This window comes from Watersipora subatra, chromosome 1 (assembly GCF_963576615.1).
Source record: "Watersipora subatra chromosome 1, tzWatSuba1.1, whole genome shotgun sequence".
NCBI lineage: Eukaryota > Metazoa > Bryozoa > Gymnolaemata > Cheilostomatida > Watersiporidae > Watersipora > Watersipora subatra.
Window position 1 is genome coordinate 6,809,064 of NC_088708.1, and position 24,027 is coordinate 6,833,090.

The window sequence follows — 24,027 nt, forward strand, 5'->3', positions numbered from 1 at the left end:
ATGATGAATGCTGAAACAAAGGTAGGCCCTATATGTGTATTCTAATGATCTACTCATGTGCAGACAAATCCGTGTCAACAGTTGTCAAAGCTCTTAATGCATGAGTCAGACATGTAGAGAATGTGGCCGTGCAGTGACATACCAGCCAGCAACTTGATAAAAATTTTATAGCCAAGCTTGCTAATTAAATATTCAACAAGCAAGGGAAGCTACACCCCTTCAATTCATTATTAGCATACTTATACTACCTCTCGTCCAACTATTCAAGCCATAAGCCAACTAAAAATATTTTATATAATTGTGCCATACACAAATCATTTATCAACAGTTATTAATGTGAGTTACTGGCCCAGCCAGTTTACTCATCAAGTGATCACATCACATGCATCATTTATACAAAACATCAGAAACTGCGGCAGCTACATCGGGCATAGAATAAGCTTACTCAATGTATTAACCAGCTAATTTACAGAATGATTGTCTGTCCAGAATTACAGTTGGTCAAATTCATTCTGGTATCTTATCAAGCGCGAGACTATGCCTCTTCATGTGGTAGTCTATTTCTTTACGCGTCTCGTCATCGCAGGTTATGATATCACCACTTCCCATTTGAAAGTCAGCATCGTCCAATGGTATGCAAGTGCCTGGCGATATCTGAGCGAGCCATTGTGAACACTTAAGATAAGCATCCTCGAGGTATCGTTTAGCTTCGTCGATCGACTGTTTGGATAATTGTTGACTCGTTAGCCTGGCTTGCAGCGCTTCAGGCGGAATCTCTTTTTCAGCGATAGATGGTTCTGAACGAGTACGTTTCAGCTTGGCCTGTCCAATCACAGAGCTACTAGAGATTCCTTTGTTTTTGGTTTTAGTGTTCGTTGATGTGGTAGACTTTTTATATTTAGTTCGTTGGCCCTTTTGCTTCTTGTCGGAATCTGCAGCACTAGAAAGGCTAACACTCACACCAGCATCTTGTCTATCGTCTGTCCGCAATGTTTTTCCGATAAAATCCTGCCAGCACGGGGGCCGAGGCGGATGCGCTTTAAACGAGAGATAGTGTGAGCTCGGAGAAGCTGGTGAGTTAGAGATGTGAATTCGAGAGGAAGGCATCGCTTTGGTAGATAAGTTCATCTCCTTCATTATTCCAGAAAAGAGATCAGCCAATACATGAAGCTAATTTAAACAATGAAGGTGATTAAGGCGGTGGCAGAAAGAATCAGTATAGCTGTCTATTGTTTGGAGGAATGCCGGCTGCAACGCATATCAGTGAGCAACGCTGGTTCCGTGGAGTAATTGAAGCCAGTCTCGGAGAGGAGTCAGCGGGCAGCACCGTATCCACTATCCTAGAATGAGCCACGAGCAAAGGAATGTATAAACACTAGAAACAACTTCTCACAATGGAGAACTCATGAAACCTGAGACTTGAAAACTAAACAAGCCGATGCACCCCACACCCGTGCCTTACAAGTGCTCAGGGTGCTAGAGCCTCAGAGGAGGCCGTATCCCATCAAGCATTTGTAAGCAAACAAGTGCGAGCTAGCTAGGAGACTGACATAAGCGGACAATGACTACCTGCTAGCACTTGTCTCTCGGTTGGTCTTTAGTAAGACAATCTGGCTATTTGTCAACCTTAATGTAATCATGTTTGAATTCCTGCTGGCTTAAAATGCTAAGTTTTTCCTGCAACATGGGAAATGGCCGTATTTCAATCGTGTCAGCTTGCATGCAGGAAAATAAGATGAGAATATACGTAACTGGGAGAGATAATCAAAAGTATTGCAATATGGATTTTGTGCTCAAAGGATGCCAGCGTAAACCGTTTAAATATTTTGAAACTTTGATGTTGGAGCTATTTAAGTAGAGATGGGAACGAGACTGCCATTGTTATAGGGGCGTGAGCCAAACAAGATCACATCTATCAAATAGTGGACTGTTACGTCAACAAAAATATCTTATGCACTTTTCTAAATGCTGCGCCAAATCAGAAGCAAATGATATTCAGAACACAAATCAGATGAATGTATTCACTATATACTTACAATTATCATGAAGAGCTCTGTGAAGTTGTTTAGCGATAGAGAGATATCAAATAGAACAAATAAGGATGCGGTGCGAAGCACATTCTAGCGACCATAAGCGTCGAGTTAGAACAACAGAGTGACTCCTATAATAAATGACCACAAGAAGACAATAGCTTCACTGTACGTACAGCATGTTTATCTCAGCCGAGATCTGATTGGGCGGTGAAGCGATGCTCACAACTCAATCTCTCAAAAGCCCGTACCAGCAGGAACGGTGTTTCATGACTCGCGTACTTGGACAGCATTCAACAATGGCTGTATTATACCGTCCCAGTGGTCAGCGAGTGCTCATATTACAATACACTGCTGTCAACTTTATACTAGTATATACAAATTGAGATGACATGCCTGAAACTTGCTCAAGAATGTAGCTGAAGAATGTCAAGTAGCACCTGCAGACCTCTGTCAACACTGTTCGTGGATCAGGAAAACGCATGCTGTGTAGGTATACAAGCGCGAAGCCAATAAGTTATTATTACGCTTATATGGTAACGTTTGATTATGCTGTCAAAGGTAATGTAGAAGTGAGTTACCAGCGGTCTATCGACAAAAAAATGGGAAGAACCAAAGTAGTGTCATCAATTTTAACACTTTCAACTGAGAATTTATAAGTTTTCTTGAATTATAAAAATGTTTGATATTATGTTAAGTAAACATGAAGGTCAGCAGGTATATGTTTGGCAGCTATCGTTGAGGGAGTGAAGGAAATCTTACTTAAAAGAAAGGCCTTGCTATAAAACACCTCAATCGCTATTACGGTAAATACTCCTGTGAGAGCATGGCCACTAATAAAGGCACTGCAAACCAACATGCGTCAGCTCTTCTGCAGATCAAGCAACAACAACATCATCATGTTTTGAGATGCACTATGGAGGAAAATAAAGGGTAAACCAAAATAAAGGTTTCCCAACCACCCATCATATCTAACTGTCTGGAACCTCTGGTGACTGTCACATCTAAATATCATCCTGCCAGAAACCTGTCATGTTATTTAGTTGAGAGAGCGTCAAGCAGACCGCATTGAAACAATGAAATTCAAAGTGACCGCATGAATAATCACGTCGTGGCTTGCTAGTAAAACAATAGGCGATGCTGTCAAAAGCAATCTCACACACATGACAGAAGCGACAAGCAGTCGGTCGGATAACAACATTTTTGGTTTCTTCCAGAGCCAGTGAAGTGAAGGCAAATACGTGAGAGAGATAGAGATGAAAGGATCTGTATGCCGAGAAAGATGATAGAAGATACAGTGTCATAAGCCGAGCTTATCTCCCATCTCTATATTATTTCTTACCATTTTACCATAAATATTCGCTTTACAGTGGCACAATAAGGAACGAGAGCAGTGAGAAATCATTTCTCCTTAGTGACACGCGCTTTCCGCTTATCAATTGTCTAGATATTGCTAAGCATGAGCTAATTTTAGCGGCTGGTTACGACGGAACATATTTCCTAATAGTAATAACAAACTTCTCTCTAGCTGTGCATTAAAAAACTCTCTGACTCACTCTCCTGCTCCTCCACCAACTCTCAAATTGCAAAACTGTGATCAGCTCAAAAGAACTAATGCATTACCTTTCCTTCTTGGTGCTGCGGTTCACATGGATATGACAATAACAGTAACAATAACAGTAACAATAGACTATCAGCGATTACTCAAGTGTTTAGCTAATCAGAATGCATAAGGGCGGTTAACAACCTTGCGTTGGGTAATAAATAATACGACCAACGTCTTGTGAAAATTAAAAAAAATTAAGGTAAAAGGAATATCGTACAGCTTGTGAGACCTGGTTTGGTAGATGGATAAATACAGCTGATAAAATACAGCGGACTCGCATCAGACAAACATTATGGCTTCAGGTGCATAGAGGACTAACTTATTGCTATAGAAAGCTATGCATTTAATAGTAGACGCAGGAAACCAAGGCTAACAAAAAAGGGTGTAGATATAGAATCGTTCTAGCTAGGGTGTAGACCTTGCAACTGAAACTTTTTAAATAAAACTTTGCGCAGCCAAACTGAAGCAGAGATTTACCAAAGGCTGGAAATGTGTTAAATTCTTTTGCTGTTGAACAAACTTCACACATTATACAACTTTACAAGAACATGCACTCTAAAGATGCTACCATTATTGCATATTCTAAAAATAGAAAAGTACACAATACATAAATTAATTTGTACTCAAAAAATAGAAGGCGGAGGAGTAGCTAGAAGCCAGCTGTGTCTAGCGATGGATATATAATCCAGAGCCTTAATGAGTGAAAGGAGCACCCCTCCAATGACACAGATGGTATATCTATGAAACTGATAAAACTCTACCAGTATATAAGTAATACATAATTAAATTATCTACTTAAGGAACTACCGATATATAGAAAAAACAATATAGAGAGTGAGTACTGAGCCGGTGTTAAAAATAAATGCTATTTTAGCAATTTGGTCTAATGCCATGGTAAGCTTAGAAGTTGATGTTAACATATTTCTTTCAATACCTGAGTAAATGTTGCAAAATAATGCCTTTACGGATCACGAGGTTAGAAGTGCGCATAGGTTTGAGTTGGTCGAAAATGCCACAGCTTATGGATTCCCGTGGCTTGTAGACAAGTAAGCTGGAATACATTACAATCGAAAGAATACTGGCTTGAGATCTGAGTCGCTATTACTTCCGCTGACGTGACTGGCAGGTGTGCTCACCCTCTCCTTATGAAACTATTGACTGGGTTGAGTGCAGAGCGCAAGGAGCTGGCTAGAGTAACATTGGAAAGAACTAGTCGCGATAGCTTCAAATTTACTTCAAAAACTGTTGAAGAGGCTGAGAAGAGCAACATTGATATCTCCGAATGTATATTTGGTTGTTACCTGGTGCCTACCAGTTACAGATAAGGGAATGTTTCGTGATACAAAAATATGTCATGTCTGCAAATGTTATGTCTACATATGTTATGTTAACATATGTTATGTCTACATATGTTATGTTAACATATGTCATGTCTACATATGTCATGTCTACATATGTCATGTCTACATATGTCATGTCTACATATGTCATGTCTACATATGTCATGTCTACATATGTCATGTCTACATATGTCATGTCTACATATGTCATGTCTACATATGTTATGTATGTAATTTTTCTTTTCTTTTTTCTAATTTCAATCTTGATATGTCGGGAGGCACTGAGAGGTTAACTTGATTTTTTTTGTTTTTCTCTGGAAAGAATCTACTGAAGCTACATGGAGTTGTGTGACAAATTTACTGGTTTGACCCAATTGAATTCATGAATAAATCCGGCACGCTGGAATTTTATCTCATTGTGTTTTAAGAAATAAATCAAGCACCATTGTTATAGCTGACAAGCACCGCATTAGCATTTACAATTTAATAGCTGCAAGCCTCGATGAAAATTATAGAAAAACATATATATAGCTCAAAGAGAAGCCACAATGATGAGCTAAACAAGGTTACAATGATGTGTCAACGCAATGTGTAACACGGCAGTCAATCCTCAATTGTCCATCATATTATAATTATACAAAGTTTGAGCGAATGTTTCACTCTGCACCCAGTAATGTCTAACATACAGTGTTTTAGGCTTCTCAAAACAATGCAGTTTCAGACATGGAAAAGGAGCTGGTGACGATTATAAATAGAATGAGTGATATGAAGTGATAAATGAATACGAGTGATAAATAAAAGTGACAATAATAAAAGTGTATTAGCCATTTATGAACTTCACTTCATCTAAGGAAGGGTAAGTAACAGTAAGTGAAAAAGTAAGTTATGGTACACATTTGTATCATCACCTCTGAAGGTAGGCATTTCTGAGCAGACACGTTCAGACACCTGTCTGTTCTGACACCTGTCTGTTCTGACACCTGCCTGTTCATACACCTGTCTGCTCTGCAATTATTTGTAATTTATTGCTACTCTATTGGTTTAGTTTGTTTTTCATACAAGTTAGTTTACACATAGTTTTATATAATGGTTTTATTTTGATGTGTAATTATTTGCAGTGTTTATAAAGAAGTTATTGTACATGTAGGTTTTTGGAACAACTGAATAAATGAGAAACATTTGCTCCAACATACAATATTTAACACACCACAAATTAACTTGTAGAGGTTTGACCGTATTAGTAATAATGATATATCCAGAAGCAGCTGGAATGACTTTGGCTGTTTCTGTTTATTTTAACAGGATACAGAGCTGTAATACACAGTTAATGACAAATGATAATTAGTCATAGAAGGTGGCTAGTAGCACTTACTGCATACTGAGAGACACAGGTTCTAGTGTCTCCATCTTGCCAGACCTTACCAATCGTACCAATAAGAAAAGCAACCTTTAAGGACTGATGAGAAATCAGATGCAACTGTAGCAAGTACCAACTGTATGTATATACAAAATGTATTTCAAAGTATATGCTGTAATCATTCACCCAGAGCACAAGCAATAGTTAAATATTCAAATTATACCTATAATTTTTAAAGTTCAATTTACATACATTTAGTTTAAGTTTGTTTATGAAATGTAATATGCATTGCATCTTTTAACCTTTGATGGCAGAGCAAATAGCCATGAATTATCAGTTGATGTCTGTTGATTACAGTGGACAAAGGTCAAGGTGATTAGTGAGTTTTACTAAATATAACCCTGGTGTTTGTCATATGTCAAGATTTACATCTCCTGCTATGACAAGCTAAAGCAAAATGGCTGAGACTCTAGTCTATACATATGCTAGAGTAGACTAGCCAGGAAGAGACTGAACAGCAAGAAAAAAATCAATATATACGTGTATATATTTCCTCTTACGGAGGGATGCTTGTTAGTTCTTCAGAGTCACTCGCTGATGTCTATTTGTGTAACTGTCGCCATAGAGACACTGTCCATAATACAACTTTGATCGACAAAAGTTCTATACATAAGATAACCGGAAAAAATATGCCCTAGGCTTACATCACACCAACAAAGATGAATGAAATTGGGTTGACACACTTGCCGGCATCTAATTTTAATATCGTTTCTACGGAGTAAATATCGCTCATGAACCAAAATTGGACCTAAAACACAGATTCTAAAAATGCCAAAAAGTGGTTGCAATGTGACAAAGCAAGAGATATGATTATTGGAAATGTCAGTTCATAAAATATTTTTTATAAATAAATGAATAAAATAGAAACAGACATTTATGAACCTATGCGATCTGCAGTACCGACCTTGACATGGCTATGGGATGGTTGCCAGAGTTATCACTTCAGCATTAAGAGAGAGAAATGGCATAAAACTAAAAAGAAAATGTCGATCATAGGAAGTGTCATGGACCAGCAGGCAGATCTTTTAGAAGATTGACCCAAATTCAGACATGAACAGGTGAACTAACCTACGCCTCGGGTGCCGCTTCATGACAGAAGTCTTAGGTTGGGTGAGCGTGGAGTTGAAGGTCACCTTCGAACATGTCTAATATTCTCTTGATATCATTTCTGGCAATCAAAGTCAAGAAATTTTATAAAATTGAATTGTGTAATTGAAAAAGTGGCACCTGCGATATCCCGATATAAACAAAAAAATTTCAACCAGTTGAAACGATGTTTCCCTAGCAAGTGATGAGTGGGCCGATAGTTGACGATGTTTCCCTAACAAGTGATGAGTGGGCCGATAGTTGACGTGATGTAAAAATGAAACAAAACTAAAAGAATCGTTATAAAAAATTGACGAGAATGTTGATGAGATTTTAACTGTTTTCAAATAATTGGCAAATAATAAAAATGATTGATGAAGCCTGCAGAATTTTCTTCAGTTCCTTGACAGTTCCTGTTATTGAAACTAGGAGAGCACCTTTATTCTTTCATCAATACCAATCACATTGAGTTGTTATTACAAAGCAGACCATTCGAGCAGCACCTGTAACCGACCGATTTACACGACATTGTATTGAAATGCTGTGGTCTAGTTGTGGATGCTCGGTCTACCCTTTGTCTATTAATAGACCGTCGAGACAACGAGTGGAGAGATGTCATTACACGTATCAAAAGGATGGGCAATGGAATTACATCATCACACGACTACATGGGCAGACTGGGCGGTGTATGGCCCCTCGACAGCCACGTATGACAGTGCTCTCTCAACCTACTTCATCACGCACTGATATGGCCCTTCAAAGAATAACAATCTTGCTGACAACTCAGCGATATTTGATTTTGATCATGAAGACTTCAGTTATAAAAATAAACATGGCCGACGGAAATTTCAGAATATCGTACATTTAAAAATGTTGAAACTTCCTCGACCAAAGTTCAAAACATGTTTTTTCTATTTGATTGGGTAAAGGATGTTCTTTGAAATTGATTAAAAAAGGCCGAAGAGTCATTCGAACAAAAAGAATACATCTCGTCTGCCACCTGGTGGACATTCTTCATCTTGCTGTTCAACTCCTCACACTTAGCCATGAATGTGTACATGAGCTGCAAAACACAAGAATAATATAACCTGATCTCTACTTGTTTGCATTTTTTTCTGCATACTCTCTATTACCATTTCTTTCTAAAAGGAGATATTCATGCCTCTCCCTTCACAATAATTTATATACTTGCGCATTAGTTTAAGTCAAATAAAACTACTTAAAAAAGTAGAACCAAGTTTTGTATAAGAACAGAAGGCCAAATAAACTCATCAAAACTAAAGCGAATAACACCTAGTTGCGGGCAGAAAAAGATAATATTTCTAGGGATTGTTTGAAAGCACTCTTAAGATTACTGTATTTCCCTCAAAAAAGTCGAAAAAAGCCAGAAGTGTTGAATGAACTAGCAAAAATGTTTTAGCTTACTAGGAAAAGATAGGTGCACAGGTTTGCGAAGCACTGGTACACGGGCTAATGTGTGGTTGGATCACAGACACATATTCAATGGCAAAAGATTGTAAAGACTCATATAGGAGATAACGACCAAGTCCTAATATAATTTTAAAACATGATGTAAGAATCGTCCTAACCTGACAAAAGTGGACAACTCCTTTTCCCCAATATGCACGTTGTTTAGTAACTCACAATAGGATGGTCATTGGAAACATTTGATGACAAAATTTTCATTCATAAAAGTTAATTTTAATATTTTACTAAATTTTTGTGTTTTCCGCTTCTTTTCAATGTGATGAATTAGAGCTGTCCCTCAAAACTGATAACGCTGTTGTTAAACATAATGTACCCACCTTAATGTTGCTGTCCACCTCATCAAGGGTTTTATCCACAGAACCCTTATACGTCTGAGCACAACCAACTGTGATGGCAGACATCTGCAATGCGACGCAGCACTATAAGACGATAAAATCCACATTATTACACTGACCATATCGATAAGCACAAACACAAAACCATAATATATACTTACGAGTTACATGATAATGCGAACACTGAGAGACTCCACGTTTATAAATCAGCAAAAATATAGAGTTTTGCCAAATAACTGACTTCTAGTCAGCTACAATCGAGTTGGCATAATCTGACAGCAGAAGCATCCTGTAGCGCATCATAGTACAGCGAGATATTGTATAGCCTGTGATCCTGTAGCGCATCATAGTACAGCGGGATATTGTATAGCCTGTGTACCAAAACCTGTACTTACAGTATGTAGATTGGTCTGAAGGTCAGAGAGCATCCTGTCTACGCTGTGGCCAAGAGTCTTAGCGTGTAACTCGATATCAGTGAGGGCTTTACAAGACATGCCCGCCTGGTCTGCAGAGCTTGACATAGCATCTGATGTGAGGCTTGATCGCCGGCTGCCTTTGCTAGCGGCTACAAGAGACGAACTTCCCATACGCGAGTAATAAATATAGGAATGCCATATGCAATCATTGAAAATGTATTCTGGGCTCGCAGGTTGAACAAGCTGGAAACGAGAGCAATAAGTACCACTTCAACTTGGTAGGTTACAGTGAAACCCATAAGTAGGTTACAGTGAAACCCATAAGTAGGTTACAGTGAAACCCATAAGTGACCATTTGAAACATTCTTCATGTAATACTCAAACTAATTTTTCAACTAATTCCTAACAAATGCTTTAAGTAATGCTAATTGTTAGTAGCTCAATGTAACAAATACTACCGTTAATGTATAAATTTTACAAAGAATATTTACAAAGAAACTATATATATAATCAAGCGCTTGTCTGTCGTCGCATGCCCAGTTAATAGCGGTTGGTTAAAATATGCACATTTCTGCAGTTCAGTGCTCCGTGATGTATTATGGTGTGTAATAAATATATGTACAATTACTTCACAGTGTGGCAAGGTGGCTGCATGGTCTAGTGGTAGTGCCCTTGGCTTCACATCGGTGCGTCCGAATGTGTGGGTTCGATTCTTGTGAGGTGCAATCTTTTTCCTAATGCGCTCAGCTGGCTTCAGACATGCACGGCTCTTATTATAGTAAAGACTAGCTGAATGTCCAGCGTTGCACGGGTAATAAATAAAAGTCTTTGTACAGAAAATTTTTTTTTTAAATATAGGCTACAACAGTTACCATTCTAACTTTCAAACTTCATATCACAGAAAAGGTGTTTTGTGCAGTTCCAATAAATTGAGTGGAAAAATAAAACAACTGTAAAGGTTTTCAAACAACTTTAACTTTTAAATTTCATATCATGAGAAAAATGTTTTGTGGAGTTGAAATAAACTAAGAGAAAAAATGAAACAACTCTAAGGATGTTTAAATGTAAATATGAAATAATTAGCAAGTAATGGCTAAATCAAGTCTGTTTTGCTATGATTACAATGAAAAATTATTTGGTATACAATTATATGATTTTAATTCGTTTCAGTGTTGGCATTGTAAGGCGAAAATATCGTATAGAGCGGTAAGAAAACCCATAGTAATTATTTAATGCAAACAACCCCTGGTAAAAATCATCAATATTTTATATACGTACTGTACATATTCAAAATCAGTAACATAACAATATGTTAACTTTCATAACTATAGTTACCTACAGTAACTTTAGTGTATTTAGTGGTTAAGATTTTCAAGAAAATGTAACATTAGAATGTACTATGTGGGAAGTTTTTACCTCTGAGACAGAGGTATAACATAGACATTGAATTTAATTTAAAGGAATTTAGCTTACTAAACACATACTTGAAGCTAAGTTTTAGTATGTATTTTACTAAACTAAACTTCAACTTTGTTATAGGCTAAAATTTTATCACTCATCTGTTTCTGGTTTCGTTTTCAAATTCATTTTTACTATAACTTAAAATGAATAATGCTGAACTGAGATAGCGAGCATCGTATATCTATTTCAGGCGTTGTGGGAGGGATTTCGGAGAATAGCATATCGGCATATGCGTTATTTCGTCGTAATCAGTACACCGACTGCCAAATTTTAACTTGAATTTTAACAGAGAAATTTCTGTTGATAATGTATGGTGGAAAAATTTAAAAATAAAAATTTGCCCTCACATGGTGAGGACGGAAAAACATCGTGTTCCATATAGTGAGGTGAAAGAAATCGTAACAGAGGCATCGTAACCCGAGGGCACACGGTACGGTATTAATTCATAATAACAAGTATGCATCTAGCATGTGAAATCGTGAAAATGATATAGGCTACAGTATATGATATAAGCACTGGGTGTGATAAGAACAGTTAAGTCCTGTGGTTACGCGAGCTTGTTAGCAGACTTGTGACTTGAATGTCCTGAGTTCTAATACGGAACGAAGGTGATTTGTCGTTGCTAAAATTTTATCGCTATAGCTGGACAGATGAACGGTGACAGAAAATCGTAAAAAAACATATAAAGAGATTTATATGCATAATTATGTTGAAATATTACCTTAAAGTACTCATATTCATTGGGTAAAGAAACTTAGCTAATCGCAACTACCTTACTTGCGCGTTGTGTAGCATAAGAAGTATAAGTGTTTTAAAGAATCTGTTTTAACTATGCCTCGAGCTTTCAAATATTTGAATTATGTATTGGCTGGACACACACAGAAATAAACAACTACCTCATGTGGTTGATAAGTAGTTAGAATAGTAAATGTTGTACATGTCGATTAAATTTTCTATGCAAAAACTTTTTTTATTACTCGTGCAACATCGGACATCCAGTAGTATTTTCTATATGATTTAATGAATGCGCAACAAATGCTTGAACCAATACACAATTTATCAGCTAATCTATATACATGTATATATTTCTCAAAGTATGTCCACGTTTATGCTTTCCGGCTATAGCTATTAAAACCTTGGAATATAGAGTTCGTACCGACGAGGATTTGATCTGAGATCCTACCATTCACCAGTCTAACACCCTGCCCAATAGGCCACAGAGAATCAGTTGATAGCTTGCTGATATAAGTCGCTATATGAGAGCACATACTCAACGCAGGGTGATTGCATAAATAAGGGATTGTCATTAGTTGGCTTACTAAAATTTTCCATTGGCAATCTGCCAGGGTAATATCAAGTGGCACGCAACTCTCATTACTTCTCATTGTTTATAAGCTGATTTTTGTTACCCGGGCAACGCCTAGCTAGTCCACAATACTGTTACAACTAATGCACAATACTGTTACAACTAATGCACAATACTGTTACAACTAATGCACAATACTGTTACAACTAATGCACAATGCTGTTACAACTAATGCACAATGCTGTTACAACTAATACACAATGCTGTTACAACTAATATGCAATGCTGTTATAACTTATGCACAATGATGTTACAACTAATGCACACTACTGTTATAACTAATACACAATACTGTTATAACTAATGCATAATGCTGTTACAACTAATATGCAATGCTGTTATAACTAATACACAATACTGTTACAACTAATATGCAATGCTGTTATAACTAATACACAATATTGTTACAACTAATGCACAATGCTGTTACAACTAATGTTAAATACTGTTATAACTAATGCACAATGCTGTTACAACTAATGTTAAATACTGTTATAACTAATGCACAATGCTGTTACAACTAATGTTAAATACTGTTATAACTAATGCACAATGCTGTTACAACTAATGTTAAATACTGTTACAACTAATACACAATACTGTTAAAACTAATGCACAATACTGTTACAACTAATGCACAATGCTGTTACAACTAATACACAATACTGTTACAACTAATGCACAATACTGTTACAACTAATGCACAATGCTGTTACAACTAATGCACACTACTGTTACAACTAATGGAAAAATAAACTCTTTAAATAACGAATAACAAGAGTTAAGAAGCTTGAAATAAAATTTCCCTAAACTTACAACAAAATTTGCATCCAAAAAAACTTGTAACCAAAAAAGGACACGTATTAAATAATTTACCCACAGTAATTAATGGTAAATCTGCAAATAACAACAGTTTTGCTCAATTCACCCCATAGAATTTACTAGCCATCTGTGTCACCTGACTGGCCTGGACTGTTTCGCCTAATCTGCTCATTGAGGTTGTCTGCTACAAAAGACACGGTATCTCCTTGCTTTATTACCATGCCTCTGCGTCGCTGATCATGAGTTACTACTCCATCCTCTGTATCACTACAATGACATGGTCTGCTAGTGACTCAGTCCCACGAGTGATACTGATGAGTTAGGCAGATCAACAAGCGATTACAGTAGCACTTTGGGAATGTCCATACATGACCTTTGTTACTATGACAGATTGAGCTAGTAGATAACTGAATACTGTAAACTTCTAATCCTACGCTCTTATTAGACAGCTTTGTTTGTCAGTGCATTATCTTTATTTCCTCAAACAGTATATAGCGAAGAGGCAGTTGAAATGGCAAAACTTCCTTGTCATAAATATCCATCCTAAACAAAATTTGTTAACCTTAAAGAGACATCGCTGTCAGGGCCACCAGTTTCTCCAGAGCTCCACATAACTGACTGCGAGTCTGGACCTTCCGTCTCACTAGAGATCACTGAACCAACAGCCTCGTCAACTGCTTCGATGATCCTCCCACTATTTGCTTCAGTAATTGGGCTTGTGTCGCTAGCTTCACTGTTGGATACTTCAAAGTCGCTTGCTTGTCCAGACTCTTCCGACTCTGCCATCTCCACCTGACAAACAAGGTGAAAGGACTAATGAAAGGGAACGTGGAATAGTTCTAAATTAATGTTTCAAATTTTGGGATTCTCCTCAGGCTCGTTAACTGTATTTGATACAAAGAAGTGCATGGTATAACTCCTAAAAATGTAAATTACTTACATGGCTATGCAGAATAAATAGACAACGTTTTAGTTTGAGATAAAAAAGTTGAGACAATGTATAGAAAGCCATATAATTGATTCAAACAAGAGACAAAGTAAACATAAGACAACATCCATTATAATTTGTCTTATAGGTTGACTTGCGACAAAATTCACATTACAGTTATTTGGTATCAAAAGGTTCACCATGTCTTATTCTGCTGTGTTGTAGGTCCAAAATATGTAGAAATGTGATTACAAGCTCTTAAAAGCTCAAAAATGAACAGTTAATCGCAGCCATCATGAAAACGCCGTAGGTTGGAACACAGCAAAACGGCTCAAATGGGACGTAGTTGAACACGATGTGCTCCCATTTACACTTTCATGCAACCTCATTCATCAAAATATTTTCACAAATATACTTCACCCATTTAATAAAACCATGTCTATTGTCCTTTTGCGTCTATTTCATCATTATTGTAATGCTGTTACTTTGAGCACTGATATACGAGCCGTTTTATATTGAGCCTTTTATTAGACTTTTAATTCACATGATAACATCACGTGTCAAAACAGTAACCACGTCAAGTCGAGTACGTCATCGAAATAAAGGGATTCCAACCTACAGCGTTTCGTGATGGCTGCGATTAACTGTTCATTTTTGAGCTTTTAAAAGCTTGTAATCCCATTTCCACATATTTTGGACCTACAACACATCAGATTAAGACATGGTGAACCTTTTGATAGCAAATAACTATAATGTAAATCTTGTTGCAATTCAACTTTTAAAAATCTTAGAAAATCAGTTTTTCCCTAGAATACTGCTTGACTAAGCAGCCAAGCCTTAACCGCAATGCATAACAAGCAACAACTACCTTTTTTCAAAATTGCAATTATGCATGTGCCTTTGGGACAATTTAAATTAGCTGTCAACGACACTCTTTTCTATTGCCTGACATTGAATAGTCAATGTGCATTGCAGCTACCTGAATGACCATTTTGCAACATACGAAGTGAACTTGGTTAAAATTATAATTCTTCCATAAGCAGTGCGGTTGTACCCACTAATTACACTCGTATTGCTTCCAATATGGCTTTGGCTTTATTGCACACACCCTCATTCTCCAACTTTTTACCTCTTCCAAACCGCTAACTTTTACCCGAGTTAATGTTCTTACTTTAGGCAAATTATTTTACTTGATCTTTTCTTTCTTGTTTGGATTTAAATAAAAAATAAATAAGCCTACCAATTAGCAGCAGAAAAAGAAACTAGTTATTAATCTACATTTTTGTAAGTATTAAAATTATTATAAAATTCACAAATGTGCCAGGATAACAATTAATAAAAATTAAGGTAAATTGCCTTATTATGTATTTTCTATCTCTGCATTTGTGCTTGTGGTTTTTCCTTGGCTCTTGCAAAGATACAAACAAAAAGCAAAAGTTAAAATTAAAAACTGGTGCCGCAGAGCGTTCACCGTTTTTCGCTAAAACAAAATTCCTAAAAACAATGTATTTGGTCAATAGTATACATGAATCATGACTATTACGAGAAACTCTGTCAAAAGGAATTGAAACACCCTAAAATACATCACCTTCCGCTTAGGGGATCGCAAATGACACTGTCATTATAGCAATATATAAAGGTTATTAAAAATGTTATTCAGATTACAAAAACATAAAATTCAAAACTGACAGCTCCCTGTAACAAGAGAGTTATAATAAGACTAATCTTATCAATATTTAAACTAAACAAATTCAAAAGGAAAGACATAAAAGAAAGATCTTGCAGGTCTCATCAGTATATACGTAAAAGATGCAAATACTATAGACCTACGATATATCTATGTATGTGGTGCTCAAACGAGCTTTTTTGCACTCTGGTGTTAATATGGCCTACACTAGTACCTGTTCTGGTCATGTGATTGTTGACATTATGTTTGAGATTATCTACATGTTTTACCTTATCCACGTCAAGCTAATTTGGTGTTTAATAATTACAATGCATTGATAATTGTTTACTGTATAATATTTTATGAGCATACTCTTTTCTGTTAGCATCTTGGTTTAGAGATTACAATATAAAAACCGGGTTCGTTTTCCGGTCGCCATACTTGCAACTACGATTAATCATCTCTGTCTCCAAACTATAAAAACAAGTACTTCAACCAATCATAACATGGTGCCCCGAGTGTGATACTGGTTTTTGGTCGTTACAAGAGCCATGGAACAACTTCTGGCACCAAAACCTTTAAGTGATGGGGGTAACCTACCCGAGGAGTGGAAGGACTTCAAGAGACAGTTTGATCTTTTCCTGGTAGGTACAGAGAAAACCAATGCCGATAATGTTGTCAAAGTTGCTTTATTACTAAGAACCATCGGCCCGAGGGGAGTTGATATTTATGACTCGTTTACGTGGACTACAGATGAACATAAAAATAATTATGCCAGGGTTTGTGAGGCGTTTGATGCGTTCTGTGCACCACGTGTGAATACAGTGGCCCAAACCCATAAGTTACTTACTATGAGGCAGGGCAGGAAAACATTTGATGAATTTCTAACCGAGGTGCACTCAGTTGCTAGACTTTGTCAGTTTGACACCATGTATAACAGGATGGTTTTGCACGCTCTGCTATTGGGCATAGAGTGTGACAGAACAAGAAGGCGCTTGTTTGAAAAACAGGATGTAGACCTGAATACTGCGGTCCAAATAGCACGACAGATGGAGGCCGCAGCAATAGATCTGAAGGCAATCACCTTGCAAGAAGAAGTGGCTGCAGTACGCCGCTACCAGCCACAGAGAAAACTAGATCAGGAGGGCAGAAGAGGCCATTCCAAAGGCGGTAAAGGTATGCCGTCTAGCGGTAGTTGTGATAGGTGTGGAATGTCACACCCTCCCAAGTCTTGCCCAGCGTTTGGTCAAAAGTGCCATCTGTGCACAAAATACAATCACTTTGCGAAATTGTGTAGGTCTAAGAAGCCGGGTGGAAGCAAGACTGAGTCTGCCCATCAAGTCAGTTCATGGAACTACTCGTCAGATGAAGAATCGACAAACAGCATTCAGATCACTACACGAGACAAGAAGTTACTTGCTAAGATTTCGGTGAGAGCTGGGGATTTTCAGACCGAGATCCATTTTCAACTCGACACGGCAGCTACTTGTAACATTCTTACTGTAGCTGACTATGAAAAGATTGGTCAACCAACCCTACAGCCAACCACTACCAGACTCATCATGTATGATCAGACTGAATGCAAACCAGAAGGCTGGTGCTATGTTGAAGTCATGGACAAAGAAGGAAGCTATCGCAATTTGCGATTTATGGTGGTAAACACCACACAACGGAGTCTGCTGTCTGGAACCACATGTCTGTACATGGAGTTGATCTACCTGACAGAGTCAGTATGTCTGGTAAATGAAAGGAAACTGAGCGATCTTCTGGATGAGTATGATGATGTGTTCACAGGGATGGGCACTCTACCAGGAGAATATCGCATAGAGCTGGATAAGGAAGTTCAGCCTGTTCAGGTGAGACCTCGCAAGTTACCTCTCTCAATGAAGGCCGATGTTGAGGCTGAAATTACCTCACTAGAGAAGCGTGGAGTCATCAGCCGTGTCAACCATCCAACACAATGGATAAGCCATATACAGCCAGCAAGAAAGGCAAACAACTCCATACGCATATGCATCGACCCTCAAAACCTTAATTGCGCAATCAGGCGCAACCACACACAGATGCCTACGCTAGATGACGTACTAACCCAGCTGAACCGAGCCAGGTGCTTTTCGCTCTGTGACGCCAAGGACGGTTTCCTTCAAGTTAAACTAGCTATGGATTCGACTGATCTGACAACATTCTGGACTCCTGGTGGAAAATATAAATACCTAAGGATGCCCTTTGGCATCTCGAGTGCACCAGAGGAGTTCCAGAGAAGACTCTGTGAGTGTCTGCATGGCTTGCAGGGGGTAACAGTTGTCGCCGATGATGTACTTGTCTATGGAACTGACAGAGAAGATCATGACAAAAACCTGGAGGCACTTTTGAAACGAGCTAGGGATACCGGACTACGCCTGAATTGCCAAAAATGCAAGTTTCTGCAGGATGAGCTCAACTACATTGGACATGTTCTCACAGCCGCCGGAGTTAAGCCAGATCCGGCGAAAGTTGAAGCCATTGAGAAGATGCAGCCACCAGCGTTGACAGAGGGGGTGCGGAGATTTCTCGGACATGTGACATACATGTCCAAGTTCATCAACAACTTGTCGGCTGAGAGTGAACCACTGAGGAGACTCCTTAAGGACAACACAGTCTTTGAGTGGGGCCGTGACCAAGAAAGAGCGTTCCGAAAGCTTAAGGCTATGTTGGTGAGGGCAGACACTCTCCAGTATTTTGATACCAACAAGCCCATCGTGATCCAGACGGATGCTTCAACGGCAGGAATAGGAGCTGCACTTATGCAGGATGGTAAGCCGATTGCCTACGTGTCACGGTCGCTCACTGAATGTGAGTTCAAGTATATCCCCTTGGAACTTGAATGCCTGGCCATTGTTTTCGGCACAGAAAAGTTTGACCAGTACATCTTTGGTCACGCAGATGTGACGATCCACACAGACTACCAGCCAATACCCACAATTTTCAAAAAACCTTTATTCAAAGCTTCAAGGAGAGTGCAGGCTATGCTGCTGGCTCTACAACGATATTTTGGCATCAAAATTCTTTGGAGACGGGGAAAAGACCAGAAGACTGCAGATATGTTGTCTAGAGATGCTTACATGGAAGCACCAGGGACAGCGCCACCACGGGAGCACGTGTTTCAGTGTACAGAAAAGCCTGGAGACCGGTCATTGCCAAATGTGCTCTACCAGAAAGTACAGCGGCTAACCTCTAAGGACAAAGATTTGTTAGAACTGATGGAACACATCAAAGCCGGTTGGCAAGATGTACCATCCTCACCTCTGATCAGGCATTACCACTCCTTTCGGGATGAAATGACCGTAGAGGATGGCATTATCTACCGTGGCAGTAGAACAGTCATTCCGAGAGAGATGCAAGCCGAGGTGATTGAGAGTCTCCATGCTAGTCACATGGGGACGGGAGCAACTCTACGCAGAGCCCGACTCACTGTATATTGGGCAGGCATGTCCAAAGATGTCACAGAAAGATGTAGTCGATGCTTGGTGTGTCTGCAGGATACAGACCGACAACAGCGAGAAGAACACCAAGCACATGCAGTTCCTGCGAAACCCTGAACCAAGATCGGAGTCGACTTGTGCGAATATGAGAAGGAACACTTAATTGTGATTGTGGATTACACATCCGATTATCTGGAATGTCACCCAGTGAAGAACCTGTCTTCTCAAGGAATTATAGACCAGCTGAAACAACTGTTTGCGAGGCTGGGCATCCCACAAGTGGTCCAAACCGACAATGGGCCTCAGTTTGCCTCTGATAAATTTGCAACATTTGCAGAGAAGTGGCGATTCTACCACACTACAAGCTCACCACACTACCCCCAGTCCAACGGCAAAGTGGAGTCGGCAGTAAAGATAGTAAAAAGGACTTTAAGAAGGACTGCAGATCCCCAGTTAGCAATACTAGAGTACCTCAACACTCCTACATCGGAGATGTCCACTACTCCTATACAGAGACTCTTGGGTAGGGAGACGAGATCTATCTTGCCACTGAGCCCCCGAAAGCCTAATGAGGATGAGGTCCAGAACTGGAGGGAAAAGTGGCTAAAACGGAAAAAGACTCAGGAGAAATATAATGATCGGCACAAGAATCTTCCTGCTTTACAGGAGGGGACCCCGGTAATGGTACAGGATTTCAATCGACATCGTCGAGAATGGAAAGGAAGACTGGTCAAGCAACTAACTGACCGCTCCTACACAGTCGAATGCCATGATAACTTGTTGAGGCGAAACCGGCGTGATCTAAGGCCAGTGCCTGTAGATATGCCAGAACACCCAAGCCAGCATTCTCCACCAAGGAGCAGATCACCACAGAATATTGATGCACCAGCTACTCACTCAGAGTCCCAGGCCCTAGCCCCAGGTCCCAGTCCCGGAATTCAGTCCCCTGAGGCCACTCCTCGACGAATACCACCTAGGCAACGCCAAAAGCCAGTCTGGATGAAAGACTATGTACAGTAACAGACTATTGTTAGAAGGGGAGATGTTGACATTATGTTTGAGATTATCTACATGTTTTACCTTATCCACGTCAAGCTAATTTGGTGTTTAATAATTACAATGCATTGATAATTGTTTACTGTATAATATTTTATGAGCATACTCTTTTCTGTTAGCATCTTGGTTTAGAGATTACAATATAAAAACCGGGTTCGTTTTCCGGTCGCCAACTTGCAACTACGATTAATCATCTCTGTCTCCAAACTATACAAACAAGTACTTTAACCAATCATAACAGTGATTACCAAGATGCAAGATAAATTTATCTTCATCACCAGATGCTTTGTTACCCAAGATGTGCGTATATAGCCTGATATCACAAGATGTTCAACAAGGACCTTAGGATATTCCAGTTAAGACCGTTAACTCAGATGTTTCTTCGTACTTCTTCAGGTTGAACGCTCATCTAAATACCTTACGATTGATTCGTTCCAGCATATATACGTTCTTAATTTTGTAGGGCAACTAGACCTGGCATACTCCAATATGGACCTTCATATAATTTTGTAGGCATTTGTACGAGTTTTAGCGGTAGCTCTCAGTAAGTTTCTCATAAGCATATATGCAGCACCCCAGTAGCCTATTTACAAGCACTAGCAATATGTTGCTCAAAGTTCAGCCTCTGATCTATAGTGACCCCCAAGTATTTTATGTAATCAACCTATATAAGTGGTGTCTGTAGCATGAAATAGGAATAACATTTACTTTTAGTGATGTTCTCTTGTAATCCTAACATGTTCACACCTTTCTGCATTAAACTTCAGATGAGAGTTATTTACCCAATTTAAAAAGTTGTCTAAGTTACTCTGCAGTTGGTTGGTGCACTCAGGTGTCGTAATTGCATGAAAAAGAAAGGAATAATCTGCAAAAAGCTTAACCTTCCAATATTTAATACAAATGTGAAGAAGAGCAGCTCCTTGATAATACAAAACTATTTTTGCATTTTCCTTTAGTTTGTGACTAATCTGGCTTTTAATTTACTTCTAGATACAATTAGGAAAAGTAATTTTTGAGCTTTACAAGTATCTTATTGGCTAGTTGTGTAACACCTAGCTGACGTACTCAAGGTATGATCGAATCGTGTTTTACAACTCTGGACTTGGAAAAAACTGCTTTTAAACGCTTTTGCAACATTTAAAAAAAAAATTAAGCTTACCAACTATGTAGGCGTTCACACCACAAGAATCACTTACGCTAAAGTGTTTTTTCCATCTGACCGTTAAAAAGCACCAAATTTTGGTGTTATAAAATAAACGGCTCAACTAGGGCCGCTAAAATGGCAATGTATTTCAGAAAAGTTATGGTGATTCATTAACTGACTCACTTATCTACGTACGCATAGTTTTTGCGAAGTTTAAAGCTTACGATTCGTAGGCTAGGAGCAACATCCGCGGTCGTCCGCGACATAGCAAAACTGTCATTGATATCCAGCTCATTTGAGAGAATATATAGTTCTTGTTACGATTGTGTTCAAACAAATTATAAGCGAGTTTTAAACTGACTTATTAAGTGGTTGGATACTTTTCTTGCTATGATCCAAAGATTGTAAAATGCATCTAGTTGCACAATATATACACTGCTCGTGCCATTTTATTTATATTGGCAAAGCGTTGTCGAGACGCCAAACTGCTGCGCTTCAGTGCCTTAACGAATGTTTTATATTTTAGACGTATGAAAGTTTTTATCTTTACCTTCGAAGGCGCTGTTCTATCATAAAAAATCTTGTAAAATATTTAGCAAAGCAGATATTGAAACAAAGATATGATGGACAAAAAGCTAATTTTCTTGATCTTTAGACCATGTTAATGGTTCAAGTTAATATAAACTTTAAAATAGTTTTTTTGAATTTTTACATCAGCTGTAAATGGTGCTGGCGTTTGTAAAGATGACCCAACTTTTTTAACATGGATATGAATCTCTAGACCAATAGGAGTTGTCCATCGGAATTAGTAAACGACTCTTTGCCGTTTTTTATTTAGACGTTTACAACATTGCTTTTGCGAGAAGGCACAATTTTAGCGTTGCCAGTAACGGTATTTTTAATGTTTTTTGTATCAAGACCCTTTTAAGCCTAGCTCAAACCATCAGGTACATCACAGAGGCTACCAGTCCTTCCGGAACCTGTGTCGTAATAAAGGAATACATGCAGGAAGGGAAGGAAAATTTGTGACTATTAAAATTTGTTATGACTTTACAGTTTTTCATACATCAAGAAGTGTAGTCATAGTTGCATTTGAGCAATATTTACTGCCAAAGAACCTGTTTTCCTTCTATGTCACTACTTTCTTCACCTTCTTGATTCCAGAGTTCCAACTATATTAGAATTTTAAGCATAATCAAGTTTACGTTTGACATACATCTCTGCTCAGAAAAGTTTAATTATCGCACAATAGAATTTTAGCTTTTACTTTTGATTAGTTTATTGTATGTTTGCAAAACCGGTGTTTTTTATTTAGCTGCATATTTTAGCAGCGATAATTTGAGTTTAGCTTGTATAATTTTAGCAATATTTTTTTCACTATTGTATGTCAAAAGATCTAAACTTTAGTGTTAATCTATCAAAACCAATTGAGCAACTTTGTACTAGTATCCTTAAAATCTATAATGCGCGGAAGCACCTTGAAGATATACTACTTACCAATATTATTCCACATCTGCATAAATGTTGTATAATCACCATGATTGTAGGCAAAGTATTTAGTACGGACAATTTTAGGAGAATAAAAATGCATATAATGATGTAAGCCGAATGATTACCGCTTAAATTTTGGCAAGTATAGCCAGTGTTCCTGAATAATTTATTTTCAATACCTTTCGTGAAACAAAAAGGTCTAACACCCGAAAACAACATCAATCAGATTTTTACGGATTGCCATCTGTTATGCACCTTAGTAAAAACTCCAGTACACAACTGCAGTTTTGGTAAAAGTTGATTCTATTAGAGCCCCGGGCTAGAAAATGAAATGTGCTGAATGGCAAAGTCCATGTATACAACTCTTTATCTGAAAACTGCAACATAAATCAGGAAAATAGCATTTAATTGATATCATTTGTATATGCAAGACAACACGCTGAATATAGCATAATTTCAATTTGTCACCTTTAATTTGTTAAATTTTTATTAAATGTAAAATCTGTCAGCTTTTGTAGTTTTGATTTGCTCTCTGTCAGCAAAGTTTCTTGAAGTTAAAACAAGTTAAAGTAGAACCCTGCACATTTGATACTCGATTCTTTAGATATGATAGTATTACTCACTATAACTCACTGATGAATTATAGTCAAACCATTCAATTGTGCTTTTGCAAGCAGAGAGTTTAGAGCTACTCAGGTAGGCCTATAATAAAATTTCAAGCTCTCACTTTAAATAAAGTATTTTTGTAGAAGACTAACTGTCAGGTTATGATGAATGTTAAAACACTCAAACGTCGGAATGGGCAGACATCCTCACACACCAACATGTTTTCATCACGGAATAAAATGTTTTTTACACTCAGATGAGTTAGTCTCAAAACATTGCATATATAAAGATTTAAGAAAATAATATTG

At 38.1% G+C, this 24,027-nt stretch overlaps 2 protein-coding genes across 2 annotated transcripts; both read right to left on the bottom strand.

Moving 5' to 3' along the window:
- Positions 1-274: 274 nt before the first annotated feature.
- On the bottom strand, positions 275-2,191 carry LOC137399864 (uncharacterized). Its single transcript, XM_068086116.1, has 2 exons — positions 2,037-2,191; positions 275-1,340 (listed from the first exon to the last, which is right to left on the bottom strand). The coding sequence occupies exon 2, from the start codon at positions 1,135-1,137 to the stop codon at positions 508-510; it is 630 nt and encodes a 209-aa protein (XP_067942217.1). The 5' UTR covers positions 1,138-1,340; positions 2,037-2,191; the 3' UTR covers positions 275-507.
- A 4,333-nt stretch (positions 2,192-6,524) lies between these two features.
- On the bottom strand, positions 6,525-21,724 carry LOC137396231 (BLOC-1-related complex subunit 6-like). Its single transcript, XM_068082419.1, has 7 exons — positions 21,675-21,724; positions 13,930-14,159; positions 13,504-13,634; positions 9,698-9,867; positions 9,285-9,368; positions 8,466-8,542; positions 6,525-7,561 (listed from the first exon to the last, which is right to left on the bottom strand). Exons 2-7 carry the CDS (start codon positions 14,151-14,153, stop codon positions 7,495-7,497), a joined length of 753 nt encoding a protein of 250 aa, XP_067938520.1. The 5' UTR covers positions 14,154-14,159; positions 21,675-21,724; the 3' UTR covers positions 6,525-7,494.
- Positions 21,725-24,027: the final 2,303 nt, after the last annotated feature.

What these genes read in the sequence shown, in the direction of transcription:
- LOC137399864 (XM_068086116.1), bottom strand. Translation starts at nt 1,137, where the DNA reads ATGAAGGAGATGAACTTATCTACCAAAGCGATGCCTTCCTCTCGAATT.
- LOC137396231 (XM_068082419.1), bottom strand. Translation starts at nt 14,153, where the DNA reads ATGGCAGAGTCGGAAGAGTCTGGACAAGCAAGCGACTTTGAAGTATCC. An exon ending in AAACAGTCCAGGCCAGTCAG is followed by an intron (nt 9,868 to 13,503) that starts GTGACACAGATG and finishes CGTCTCTTGTAG; the next exon opens with CCGCTAGCAAAGGCAGCCGG. An exon ending in AGGTGGACAGCAACATTAAG is followed by an intron (nt 8,543 to 9,284) that starts GTGGGTACATTA and finishes TGTGTTTTGCAG; the next exon opens with CTCATGTACACATTCATGGC.